The following is a 14035-nucleotide window of genomic DNA, read 5'->3' on the forward strand; positions in this document are numbered from 1 at the left end:
GTTTGTGCCCTTTGTTCCGCGGGACTGGCAGTGGATGAGGAGCAGCCTGGGAGAGGGGATGCGTGGCTCCGTGCTGCGCTCTGCTGGGCTGCCGGCCCGTGTCTGTGGGTCTGTCCTGCATTGCTCAGCCCCTCCTTGCCCTCAATATCGCACCCCATTTGCCCCTATGCCTCTTGCTCACGTCAGCATGCGGAGCTCTGTGAGACTCTGCTGGGATGGGGGGGGCTTGGATCAGCCAGGGGCAGGAGGGGAATTGAGTCATAGAGTCGTTAAGGTTGGAAAGGACTTCTGAGATCCCCACATCCAAAACCATCCCCACATCCCTCAACACTGCATCTTCGTTTTTAAACACCTCCAGAGATGATGACTCCAGCCTGTCCCTATCCATGACCACTTTCTGAGTTGAATTTCTTTCCAAGTATCCAGCCTGCGCTTCTCCCAGCTCTCCTCTCGTCCTGAAGTCTTGGAGGCGTTTGGGAGAAATTTGCTGGTGTTAATGAGAAGCAAAGTGAGAGAGCCGATTCTCCCGGTCCTGGCTGGGTTTCTGCTCGGCGGGCAGCACGTAGTGCCAGAATCGCGTCCTCCGCGTGCATCCAGCCATCGTTCACCTTCTCACTTCGTGCGCTCGAAGGGGCGATCCCCATTGCAGGTTCCGACGGCAGCTGCCGCTCCGCTCTCGTTATATTTGGCCCCTCAGGAGCCCCGCTCGGTGCCGATCCTGGGCTCTCGATCCTTCGAACCCTCGGGGCATCTCCTCCCCCGAGGCCGTTCGTTGGCCGCGGGGCTGCGCGGAGGGCACGGCTCGAATTGCTACGGATGGGAACGGTGGGAGGCATCGCCGGGGATGCGCAGCCGGGGGCTGCGCCAGCGGGGGGAGCTGCGGAGCCGCTGCGGTCCCGTCGCCCGGCCCGCCTCCGGTCCGCCCCCGGCCCGCCCCACGGCGCGGCGGCGGGTACCGCTCCGGTACCGCTCGGGTACCCGCCGGTGGCCTCGGAGACAGAGCACGATGCGATCGGGCGGGGAGGCGGCGGCCGAGGAGGAGGCGGCCGAAGGGGCCAAACGAAGCGGAGGGGCGGCCGCGGGAAGAGCGCGGAGCCGCGGTGGGAAGGGATCCCCGAACGGAGAGTGCCGCCGTGGGGAAACGCCGCGCAGCCCCAGCGCGGAGCAGCCCCGAGAGCCCAAGGTCTCTTTCTCCTGCGGCGGCGGCGGCGTCGGCGGCGGCGGTGCATCCCCAGGCGGGGCCAAAGCGGCCGAGGAAGGCGACGATGCGGGCGAGGAGACCCGCGGGAGCCAGGCCAGCTTCATGCAGAGGCAGTTCGGTGCCATGCTCCAGCCCGGCGTCAACAAGTTCTCGCTGCGGATGTTCGGTTCGCAGAAGGCGGTGGAACGGGAGCAGGAACGCGTCAAGTCAGCGGGGGCCTGGATCATCCATCCCTACAGCGATTTCAGGTGCGCGTCCCGCCGGCTCCCCCCGCATCCCCCCCCCCCCCCCCCCCCCCCCCCCATCCCCCTTCCCTTCCGTGCATCCTCCCGGAGCTTTGGGAGCGCGGAGCAATTGCGGGCATCGCTGCGGCGGGGCCGGGCTCGAGCATCCCTGGAGGCCGCGGTGAGGGTGGTGGATGGAGAGGCCGACCGGAGCGCTTCCTCCCGCTTCGGGTTGGGAGAAGGAGGAGGAGGAGGCCGTGCCGTGCCCTGGAGAGGGCACCTTGAGCCGTGCTGGAGGTGGAAATGGGGGATGCGGCCGCGTGTGTGCAGGGAGGGGCTGGCGATGGGCATCCACCTCCCCAAGAGCCACCGTCCATCCGGGGATGCCAGGAGCTCTCTGCTTGCCCGGTGGGTGCCCGCACAAGGGCATCTTCTCGTCCTTTGCAGGGCCTCGGAACGGCTCAGCACAGCGAGGAGCCACTGGAGATCCCGCGGGGATCGGGCTCTGCCCCTATGGCTGTCACTGCGGGGTGGGGGGAGGGAACAGGGTCATGCTGATCCCTGGGATCCTTAAGCCCTGCTGCACCCTCCACGGCCATGCACAGCTTTGGGAACAGTTTCCTTCCCCCAAGGAGGCCCAATCCCATCCCTAAGATTGAAGGAATTTGAGGAGAGATTCATTTAGTTCCCAGCAGGAATAGTGTCCCCGAGGTGCAGCCTTTGCAGCTTCCAGCTGAGGAATGGCAAACCCTGAAAGAAAGGTTGTGCAGGACCAGCTCCTGCCCATCTCCCCAGGGGGGAAAGATCAGCGGGGGATGCTTCCTGGGTTGCATGGAGGCTCCCATAGAGATGTGCAGCCCTTCTAGGGACGGGTGGCTGAGATCCTGCTGACATCTCTGGCAAGCGAGGCTGCTGGGAGCTCCTGGTCCAGTGACTGTACAGAGCTGCTGGGGGCTGTTAGCCAAAAGTCAGGGGGCCAGCAAGTGGCTCAGCACTGAGTCTCTCTGTGCTGTTCTAGTGCTTGGGGGCTGCACTCCAGGGCGAGCGAGCAGCTGTTGGGGTTATGTTGAATCCCCAGTGCATGCAGAGGTCCTCAGGGCTCCTGTGCTGCTCTGCATCCTCTGAGGTGCATGGAGGGGCAGCTGGAGCCTCCAGCTTGCTCTCCTTGTACGCACAGTAGTGCAGCCATGGGGCTGATATTCCTGCCCGGATCCCACTGCAGGTGTTGCCCATCCTTGCTTGGCTGCTCAGGGAGCAGCAGTGCTGCAGAGCAGGGGTGTGAATGCTGCGTGGCTCAGTTGGTCACGAGGGTGTTCTCCCATGGGAGCTGCGCCGTCCTGCTGTGACCACCGTCGTTCCCAAGCTGTGTGGGCTCCCCATCAGCCATGGGGGTTCCTGGGGAGCTGATTTTGGTTCTCACCTCTCTTGGCCATGGGGCTCTGAGGAGAGGGGTGACCATGTGGCCTCACTGTCCCCATGCTGACCGTGCTGGGGTGACAGCAAGCTGGCAGCGCTCAGAGCTGGCAGAGCTGAAGCCTCTCTGCAGGCGACCTTGGGGGTGTCACCCTGGGACTGTCCCCTCCCAGAGCTTCTGTCACCAAAACCACTGGGGCAGAGCTCCTGCGTGTGCTGTGATGCTGCATGTGGCATTAAAAGAGTTCCCTGCTTGGTTGGGGAGGAGCCACGAGGAGAACCAAGCGTTATCCCAACCTACAAATGTGCAAAATAAACAAGATTGGCTCAGTGTGGGGCTGGGAGCCCAGCAGCGAGGAGCTCACTCCATTCATACGTGTCTGTGTGTATGTCTGTGTATTTCAGATGATTCCCACCTTCAAATATATATATACCTGTATAATCTGATAATGATAATGGAACACGGACACATCCGTGTTTGCCCTGCAAAGCCCATTTTCCCATCTGAAGATAAAATCATTGCCCATCTGCATACGTGACATCATTTCATAATCAGAGGCATTTGGAGATCTGTCTCCTCATGGACGCAGCACGGTGATTATTCATGCAGAATTCAGGGGCAGATTTGCTCCAGGAACAAAAGTCGCTGTTTACATAAATACTGAATTATTAGGAAGCAGCACGGGTGGCTGTTTGAGATCATGAGCTGCAAATTTAATCAAAGAAACCTTGTCCATCGGACAGTAGGCAACGTTGAGCAGAGCCACCTCATTGCTGGGTGCTCTGATCAGTTGCCTTTTTTCCTTCTGGTCTATAGGGATGAAGGAAATAGAGAGCAGACAGAGACGTTGGCACGAGTTCTGTGTTAGTGCAGCTGGCATTGGAGCAGGGCTGTGAGTCAGGGTCAGCTGCAGGCCAAGCTTTGCAGTGACTTTGGATGTGCTGCTGAACTAGGTGCTGTATTTGCATCCTGAGCGAGGGGGGCAGGCGGTGCTGTGTGCTTTGTGAAGCAATGGGGCAGGGATGTGGGGCCGGAGGAGCACAGTGGTTTTCTGCAGCGTGGTCAGGGTGCTGGGGGGTCCCTTCCTATTGGAGACGTGCGTGAGGCCAGCAGAATGTTCGGCCCATTAGCAACGTGAGCTGCATGCAGGGGTGGTTCAATGAATCACGATGGTCCCCCTTTCCCCAGTGCCCTGAGCATCACTCTGCCAGCTGCCACTGGCTTTCTGCTCCCCGTGCCCGTGGCTGGCACTGCCTGCTGCCACCTCCTTCATCCCAGGGCAAAATGGCTCCTGCTGCTCCTCTGCTGGCTGGCAGCTGTGTGCCCTGCAGGGTGACCTGGGCTTGCTCTGAGTCCTGGTGGGGACAATGAAATGCCACTGCTGCTGATCCCGCTGTTAGTTATTCCCAGTGACAGCGAGTGGGAACAGGATGAATGTGAGCACGCAGACCTGATGGATGGCTGAAAGCCACCGCTTACTCATCAGGAAAAAAGGCTGTGACTGTCTGCCTGGGGGTGACTTTACAGGTTGGTGCCTTTGAGCACTTGGCAAAGACCAAAGCAGCCATCCCTGCCCCATCCCAGGGCTGTTGCTGCACACAGCAGCGCCGTGCACCGATCCCAGCTGTGTCTTTTGGGTCTGTTTGGTGTTGCACCCACTGCTCTGCCTCTGCTCAGGCCCAGCTCCTGGCAGTGGCTTCGTAACCCACTTTTCCACGTGCCCTCATTTTTTAAGGAACTTGGTATTTATGACAAGTTTGCGAATCGCTGCTCCCACTGTGCAAGCTGTGGTGGCTGCACGGTCCCTGTAGTGGTTGCATTCTGTGCTGGGGCAGTGGAGGTGAATGGGGACATCCCTGGTGTGCTGCATGCACACATCCCCTGCCCTCTCCTCCCACTGGGGATGGAGCCCTGGGCTCCCTGCTGATGCTGTTGATGCACTGGGGGGGGCTGATGGAGTGAGGACAGACACCATCCCCACCCTCAGTGTCTGCCAGCATCTCCCGCTGCCATTCCTGTGTTCAATTAGGTCAGAAGTAAGGGAGATGGGGGGGCAAGGTTCCTAATTAATTTGTTTGGGGATATTTTTAGCAGCCTGGACTGAATCTTTACTTTTATGCACGCGCTGCCCTCCAAGGAAGAAAGCATTGGTGTTGCAGCAGGGCCTCCTCTGAAATCTGTGCTCAGGACCAGTTGCTCTTTCCCAGCAAACTGCCCCAGCCCAGCAGATTGCAAAGATCAGAGCCAGCACTGCATGCTGCCCGGCTGGCACCATGATTTCATCTTTGCTCTTCCCTGCTCAGTTTGGCTGATGCCCCAGTGGGACTCCGTGCACTGGGGGCAGCTTGTGGAGCTGGGGGGAGGCCCTCGCTCCCTTCTATGGGGTCCTGCAGCCTCAGCATCGCAGTAAAACCTCAGTGCCCCCCACCCACCATCACCCCCCCGCTGTCACCAAGGGCTGTGCTGTTCCAGCAACCGAAGCTGGTCCTTGGGGCTGGCTGTGAAGGGAAGAGCACAGCCTGTCCCTTTCTGGCTGCCAGCTTGTGGAGGGGCCCTGGGTGTGAAGTCATCGTTGTGCAGCAGTGACATCACTTGTGGTTGCCATGGCGATGTCTCACACGGGGAAGGTGTCATTGGAGAAAGGTCACGAGCTGGGATGCTCAGCTCCTTCCAGCCTTACACCAAGCTGCAAATGCTGGCGGAATGCATGGAGCTGCAGCCCTGACAACGGGGCTGCGTGTCCTGCTGCAACCTTGGTGCGTGCAGGAAGGACATGGGCGGAAGGATGGGAGCCAGGAGAAGTGGGGGGCTGAGGCAGCAGCGGTGCAGAGGTGAGGGGGGAGGCATTCTGCTCATGCCCTCCTTGTTCTCCCTCCTTGCTCCAGCTGCAGCTGGACGTGGCCATCTGCTGTGTCCCCCCCCCCACACTCGCTGTCCCCTGCAGGGTCCCCCATTGGGTGCTGGCAGGGATGCTGCCCACACAGTGCTGGTGGTTGGGGTTCCTCAGCCATGATATCTCCCCATTCTCAGGGTCTCCCCCCCTCGCTTCAGCACTTGCCTGGGTTTTGATGCTGACTCAGTCAGACCCCACAGCACACAGCCCCGAGGACCCACGCTGCACCCATTGCCCTGCACAGCCCCCTCTGAGCCCGATGCTGCCCTACAGTGACAGCAAAGTGCTTCTGGGCCTGGAGGTGGCACAGCCTCACTTGATCCCTTGGGGACTTGCACTATGACAGCTCCTGCCACCATTCATAACGACACGGCAATGCCAGGGAGGGCTGCAGTGACCCCATCCTCTGTGTTCTAAATCCTGCAGGTTTTACTGGGACTTCACGATGCTGCTCTTCATGGTGGGCAACCTGATCATCATTCCCGTGGGCATCACCTTCTTCAAGGAGGAAACCACAGCTCCCTGGATCGTGTTCAACGTGGTCTCCGACACCTTCTTCCTGATGGACCTGGTGCTGAACTTCCGCACGGGGATCGTCATCGAGGACAACACGGAGATCATCCTGGACCCTGAAAGGATCAAGAAGAAGTACCTCAAGACGTGGTTTGTGGTGGACTTTGTCTCCTCCATCCCCGTGGACTACGTCTTCCTCATTGTGGAAAAGGGCATCGACTCGGAGGTCTATAAGACAGCCCGCGCTCTTCGCATCGTCCGCTTCACCAAGATCCTCAGCCTGCTGCGCCTGCTGCGCCTCTCCCGCCTCATCCGTTACATCCATCAGTGGGAGGAGGTAAGGGCTGCTGGGCAGAGGGCATCCGGGGCCAGAGGAATCCCAGGCGTGCATACAGACTGTTAGGAGCAGCCCTTCAGAGTAGCCCTGCAGAGGAGAAATCCACCTGCGGGTGCTGGTGGATGAAGAACTTAACATGAGCCAGCAGTGTGCTCTTGCAGATCAGAGGGCAAATGGTATCATGGGCTCCATCAGAAGAGGGCTGGCCAGCAGGGGTTGTCCCTCCCTACTTTGCCCTTTTGGGCCCTATCTGCAGCACTGCATCCAGATCTGGGGCCTCCACACAAGAAAGACGTGGAGCTGTTTAAGAGGGTCCAGCGGAGACCACAAAGATGAGCTGAGGGCTGGAGCAGCTCCCCTAGGAAGAGAGGCTGAGGGAGCTGGGCTTGTTCAGCCTGGAGAAGAAAAGGCTGTGGGGTGACCTCAGTGCAGCCTGCAGTACCTAAAGGGAGCCTACAAACAGGAGGGGAGTCAACTCTTGGAAAGGGGAGATAACAGCAGGACAAGGGGAAATGGTTTGAAGTTGAGGGAGGGGAGATTGAGGTTGGATGTCAGGGGGAAGTTCTTTGCTATGAGAGTGGTGAGGTGCTGGAACAGCTGCCCAGAGAGGCTGTGATGCCCCGTCCATCCCTGGAGGTGTTCAAGGCCGGGTTGGATGGGGCCCTGGGCAGCCAGGGCTGGTATGAAATGCGGAGGTTGGCAGCCCTGCCTGCAGCAGAGGGGTTGCAGCTTCGTGATCCTTGAGGTCCCTCCCAAACCAAACCATTCTGTGATTCTATGGATGCTCCAAACAGCACCAGCTCCTCTGGGATGGAGGAACGGCCCCAAGAGGGGACTTGAGGAGCGTGCTTCTAGGGCTGGCAGCATCCTTCTGCGTCCCCAGTGTCTGTGGTCTGTGGGAACGCTGAGAAAGCTGCTTCTGATGGCTCCTCGGGGCTGCTGAGCTGCGTGTGTGCATCCAGGTTTGCATTTGTGCGTGCGTGCCGAGGTGCTGGGGATTGCACAGCCCTGGGGAGCTGCAGGAGCTGCTTGGCCCCTCGGGGTGCAGCGGGGGCTGCAGGGGCTGCGCTGGGTGCGTGGCTGAGGCGTGCTCAGCTCTGCTGCGTGGGCTGCAGCTCCTGACAGCACTGACAGATGTGGCCGTGCAGGTGCATGCTCATGCTGCAGCGTGGAGCTGTCTCTGCACACAAGCCTGGGAGGTGCTGGGAGCCTTCTCACCCTCCTCTGCTTCATTTATTCCCAGCTGCTGCATCCCAGCTGCCCACAGCCTCCTCCTGCACCTCCCTCCAGCAAGCCCCACGTCCCCGAAGGTCCCCACCACCAACCCTCTTGTCTACCCCTGCCATGGGTCCAACTCTTCACCCTTTTCACTTTCCGAGGGGAATCACCACAGAGAACCCTGCGGATGAGCTGAGCCGGCGTGTGGCTTGGCAGATTATCCTGATAATCACATCTGCTTACAAAGGGATGGAAGGGGAGGGCAGCCGGACCTGGCGTGCCTTGGGGTGCGCAGCCTTTTGCGGTGTGGGGCAAAGCAGGGCCATGTGCTGGCACTGCAATCCCATGATTATCATTGTGCCCCACCAATGGCTCCAGCAGGGCTGTGATAACTCGAGGATGGATCTTCCTCCTGCCCTCCCCGTGTGCCCAAATGGACCCAGGAGCCCTTAGAACCCAGGGCTGAATGCAGGGGATGTGACTTTGAGCTGGTGCCCTTGGTGAGAGGCACTGGGGAAGAGCAGGGCTGTGACGATGGGAAGACACAGGAGCACTTGGCTCTGCCTTGTCCTGATCCAAGCTTGCAGGCACCCTGCTGGCTATAAATAGGCAGGAGAAGCACGGGCACCTGGGGCTGCTAATGACTCTTTTGGCCAAGGCTGTGCAGGTTGAACCCAGCGCTGCACCATGCAGGGCTGTAGGGGGGTTGGTGCTGCTTCCCAGTTCTTGCTGAGCACCCGACCCCATGGGCAGACAGGGGCTGTGCTGCAGGGATCACTGTGCACCTTGCACTTGGATAACAGCGCTGCAGGGCTGGAGCTGCATCTGGAGGTTCAAAGCTGGACATGGGGGATATCTATGGGGATCCTGGTGCTGCTGGGCAGGCTGCAGGATGGAGGAGGCAGGGGTCTCACCCACCCTACTCCAAAAGCCCCCAGCACAGGGCTGGGTGGGATGATGTGTGGCCACGCTCATGATGCTGCCTTCCTGCCTCTGCCCTGCAGATCTTCCACATGACCTACGACCTGGCCAGTGCTGTGATGAGGATCATTAACCTCATTGGTATGATGCTGCTACTGTGCCACTGGGACGGCTGCCTCCAGTTCCTCGTGCCCATGCTGCAGGATTTCCCCCAGAACTGCTGGGTCTCCATCAACGGGATGGTGGTGAGTGCTGCCCTGGCTCTTCTCCTGCTGCTCCCCATTGCCAGACTCTGCTCCATGCAGCACTGAGGGCACAGCCAACCCAGTGAGGACATCCCTGCCATTCAGCTCGTGCCCTATGGCAATTTCATCCCAGTTATGGCCCATTCGTGCCCACATCCTGAGCCTGGGCAGCCTGGTGGGTTTCTGAGTGCTGTGTGTCCCTGCTTTACCCCTCCAGTTTGTTCCACACAGGCGATGCCACCGACCCCAAGGCAGGGCAGAAACTGCAGACGCTGGAGGCTTGTGGTTGCTGTGGGGTTGGGGCTGTGGCTTCAGGGCTCACAGGACGTAAGGAGCAGATTGGTCTCCAACAGGAAGAATGCTGATGCAGCTCTGCCCTCGTCCCCTGCCTCCTTCCCCTTCTCATTAGCAAGAAAGCTGCTATTAATAAATAATGGGACGTATTTCTAATTGCTCCCTCTCAGCCCTGCATCCTGATCATCTCCCTGCTCCACCCAGCTCTTCCATTCTCCTCTTCCTGTGCTATTTTCCTCTCTGTCTGCTTTCCTGCCCTTCCTCTGCTCCTCACTCCTCTTCCTCACCATACCTCTTATCAAGGGGAAACCTCCTCGAGGCTTTGTGCATGGACCCTGGGGGGCCCAGAGCTATCACACCCCTGACCAAGCACAACAGTTGAAGAATGCTGCTGCTGCCAGGCAAGCAGCTCAGTCCCTTCACAGTACCTCTGTGTGCAGTTGTAGCTCAGTTGAAAAGTGCAGCATGCCTGAAGAGTGAAAGGAAAGCCAGGAGAGACAGAGAGTAGAGCAAAAAGCTGCAGGGCAACTGAGTGCTGTGATGGGAGCAGAGCACTGGGGGAGTGCAGCCAGCCCAGTTAGTGCTCAGCAGTTGGGTTTGTTTGGCTCTCACCTGCATAGTGAGGAAAGCAAAGGAACAAACAGAAAACTCCCAGTGCTGCTGGGAGAACAGGAGCAGAGAGCACAGGACCGGGAACTGCTTTGTGTCCCTGGGGCTGATGGCTGCATTCCTTGTGGCTGCAGAACGACTCCTGGAGCGAGCTGTACTCCTTCGCCCTCTTCAAGTCCATGAGCCACATGCTGTGCATCGGCTACGGCAAGCAGGCACCCGAGAGCATGACGGACATCTGGCTGACGATGCTGAGCATGATCGTGGGAGCCACCTGCTATGCCATGTTCATCGGCCACGCCACCGCCCTCATCCAGTCGTTGGACTCCTCCCGACGCCAATACCAGGAGAAGGTGGGGCTGGGAGGGGACTGGGGCTTGTGGTTTGGTGCGGCTTTGCCCGCTGTGTTTGGGGAGGTGGGGATCCCCCAGCACAGGTCCCAACCCGGTGTGGCCGTTTCTCCCCACAGTACAAGCAGGTGGAGCAGTACATGTCCTTCCACAAGCTGCCCGCTGATTTCCGACAGAAGATCCACGATTACTACGAGCACCGCTACCAGGGCAAGATGTTTGATGAGGACAGCATCCTGGGGGAGCTCAATGAGCCCTTGCGTGAGGTGGGGAGCTCGGGAGCTGAGGATGGCAGGAGGGGGACCTGCTGTGTCACATCCCTCACTGCTCCCCGCCTTCCTTCCCCTGTAGGAAATCGTGAACTTCAACTGCCGCAAACTGGTGGCCTCCATGCCGCTGTTTGCCAACGCGGATCCCAACTTTGTGACGGCGATGCTCACCAAGCTGAAGTTTGAGGTGTTCCAACCAGGAGATTACATCATCCGCGAGGGAACCATTGGCAAGAAGATGTATTTCATCCAGCACGGCGTGGTCAGCATCCTCACCAAGGGCAACAAGGAGATGAAGCTCTCTGATGGCTCCTACTTTGGGGGTGAGCATCTATGGGTCCCCGAGCGCGGCTCTCCGTTTCCAGTTCTCTCCATCAAGACCTTTGGCTGTATCACTTCTTTCTCCCTTCTTATCCCCTCCCCAGAAATCTGCCTGCTGACCCGTGGTCGACGCACAGCCAGCGTCCGGGCGGACACCTACTGCCGCCTCTACTCACTATCAGTGGACAACTTCAATGAGGTGCTGGAGGAATACCCCATGATGCGGAGAGCCTTCGAGACCGTGGCCATCGACCGCCTCGATCGCATCGGTAAGGCTCTAAGGGCTGCAGGGCTGCCCTGCAGGCACCTCCCACGATGCCTCTCCTTGTGTCCTACTGATGGGTGAACAGCCAGAGGGGTACCTGAGCCCTGCTGGGTGCTTGGGAAAGAGGCAGCAGCACGTGGCGGTGCCTGCTAGGGGCCTTGAGCGCCGAGCTTCATTGCTCTCCCCATTTCTTTTCTTGCAGGGAAAAAGAACTCGATCCTTCTTCACAAAGTGCAGCACGACCTCAACTCGGGCGTCTTCAACAACCAGGAGAACGAAATCATCCAGGAGATTGTCAAGTATGACCGAGAGATGGTGCAGCAGGCGGAGCTGCAGCAGCACACGGCCATGTACAGCCCGGTGCAGCCCCAGGTCACCTCAGCCATTGCCACCCTGCAGCAAGCCGTCGCCATGAGCTTCTGCCCACAGATGGCCAGCCCTCTGGTGGGCTCCATGGCGCTGGGCTCGCCCCGCATGATGCGTCGCTTGCAATACGCCCAGGCTGTGCCCAGCCCCTTCGCCGTCTCCCCGGTGCTGCTGCAGCAGAGCCCCCCCCAGCAGCAGCCGCAGCCCCCCGTGCCCCACGCCAACCCGTCGCCCTCGCAGGACCAGGCACAGCCCGCCTCCGCCAGCGCCTTCGCGGTCGCCAGCCCGCCGTCCCAAAGCCCCTTGGCCAGCCGGACGTTTGCCTACGGAGGGGCCAAAGGGCAGCTGGGCTCCCAGCTCTCGCTGAGCCAGCAGCAGACGCCCGGTTCGCCCCCACGGTTGGCAGTTCACAAAAGCACACAGGCGCTGCCCACCAGCAGCTTCAGCCAGGATTCACGGCCTCTATCGGCTTCGCAGCCCTCCCTGCCCCACGGGCTGGCGGCTGGCGGCACCCAGAGCCCCCCGGCTTCAGTGCACGAATCCTCTGCTTCCATCGGTGGAGGCCCAGCTGCCACCGCCGTCTCGCCGGGCTCGGGTCCCCCAGCAGGGCTGCGGGGTGCGGTGTCCTCCAGGGGGCCCCTGTCTCACCCTGCACCCACTCTGCAGCAGGACTCGGCGGCAGCCCGCAAGGATTCGGTGGGCAGCATGCCCGACACGGACCCAGCCAAATCCAGGCTGTCTTCCAACTTGTGACCTCCACAGGCGTGGGGACAGGGGTGCTGGGGTGCCAGGGCAGCCAGCCTCCATCCCCTCTGCTCCACCCCCACCGAGGAGCCCGTGCCCCTCGGCCACCTCCACCCCTGCTCCCTGGCTTCATCCCACTGCCAGGGACCCACGGGTGGGCACAAGGGGGGCCGTTTGCCTCCGACCAAAGTTTGGCCCCATCTTCTGCTCCTTGCGAGGAAATCCCACTGCCCCATAGAAGCCACAGATGCATCATCCCCAGTGATCAACGCTGTATATGATATATATGACCTGAATACAAATCTATATGTGTGCATCCGCAGGACACCTCCCTGGGGTCTTAGGCATGTGGGCCAGCACTGGCACGTGCCACTGCCTCCCCTCCCACAGCCCCATGGCGAGGGGTGACAGCCAAGGAGTGGAGGTAAGTGATGGGGTCTGAGGTACAGCGAGCCCCCGCAGACTCAGCAGCCCCCATGCCAGCCAGACTTTGAGGCTGGGGTGACCTCAGCCAGGCAGCCCTGCTGCTGGAGCCCAGGGAGCTGAGCACCAGGGCTGCCACTGCATGGAGCAGCACTGGGCTCTGCTGGCTTGCAGGCTGGGGAAGGCACGGACTGTGTGTGAAATAAGTGTGCCTGTGTGTGCGTGTGTGTGTGTATATACACAGATGGATGGAAGTGTGCATGGGTGCATGCATGCACGTATGCCCCTGCCTGGCACACTGGAGCCTTCCACGTTGAATATATGCAGCAACCCATGAGCAAGGAGCCCCATGCCCACCTGCCTTCCTGCAGCTGCAGGGCCAGGGGTCCAGGGCCACACTCCAAGCGTCACCTTTCCATCCAGCCCATCCTGTGCAATAAATGTCAGCAACTGACAGAGCTACACACGACTCCGTCTCTGCTTCTCCTTTGCTACCATCCCTCTCCCCTGCAGCTCCAGCCCTCCAATTCTGCCAGTGGCCACAACCCGGGCTGCAGGAGGGAAGTCTGCCCTTTAAGAGATGCTTCCCTGCCAGCACCAGCTGGGCAGCACTGGGGAATGAGAGGCACAGGGTACACAGGGCCCCCAAGCATCAGTTACTGCAGGAGATGGAAACAAACAGAGCCCTGCAGAAGTGGCCACAGGAGGCTCCTGGCTAAAAATGGAAGAGCCCAGCAGTCACAACCAGCCCCTCCACGTAGACAACAAACACAGCAGGACAGTTTTGCCTCCAATTCTGCTGCGATAGCCCTGTGAATAACTGAACCCCAACCTGTCAGCAAACAGTGGCAGCCTGGGGAGAAATCAGTCCCACGATGGAAGAGCCCAGGCACCCCCTGACAAAGATGCTGAGAAGGATGAACTTCCCACCTCATATTTCGAAAAACATTTTATTTACAGTACTGTACATCTCCACCCCTGAGCTAGTGATTTCTTCCTCTGCCTGAGACCCAGCAAGCAGAATTTGAACACATTCCTGGCAAGGGACACAGGTGACAGCCAAGCCAGCTCTGGAGCTGGCAGTAGTAGCACAGACATCTTACGTCAGGGTGAGGATTGCAGAAAGCCAACCCCACCTAATCCCTGATCCCACACTGCAGCCCTCTCCAGATCCCTGGCTGGGACACAGGCAGTAGCAGCAAATAGCACAGACTCACCCCTAACTCCAGCAGCCCCCCACAGCTGCTCCTGCACTCCTCCAGCAGTCCCACTTTGCCCCCAGCATCTCCATTCTGTTCCTGTGTGTTTTGCTGGGCTGACAGCTGTTCCCCCATGAGCTGCAGGACAGCAGAGCTTTGTGGGCCAGTGCCTACCATCACCTCTAGGCAGCCAAAGTCCAGAGGTGGTCCAAGGCTCCACTGGCTGCTG

General features: G+C 59.8%; 1 protein-coding gene across 1 annotated transcript; it reads left to right on the forward strand.

The window, feature by feature from the left end:
• Window positions 1-816: 816 nt before the first annotated feature.
• HCN2 (hyperpolarization activated cyclic nucleotide gated potassium and sodium channel 2) lies at window positions 817-12193 on the forward strand (the record flags this gene model as incomplete). The annotated part of the gene is given in 11 exon segments (XM_079546629.1): window positions 817-831; window positions 833-909; window positions 911-978; window positions 981-1449; window positions 6159-6582; window positions 8805-8966; window positions 10004-10222; window positions 10339-10485; window positions 10571-10811; window positions 10914-11078; window positions 11277-12193. Coding segments are annotated over 11 exon segments (2904 nt in total).
• Between the last annotated feature and the right edge of the window lie 1842 nt (window positions 12194-14035).

The sequence above is a fragment of the Tetrao urogallus genome (assembly GCF_951394365.1).
Source record: "Tetrao urogallus genome assembly, chromosome: 25".
In the NCBI taxonomy this organism is placed as follows: domain Eukaryota; kingdom Metazoa; phylum Chordata; class Aves; order Galliformes; family Phasianidae; genus Tetrao; species Tetrao urogallus.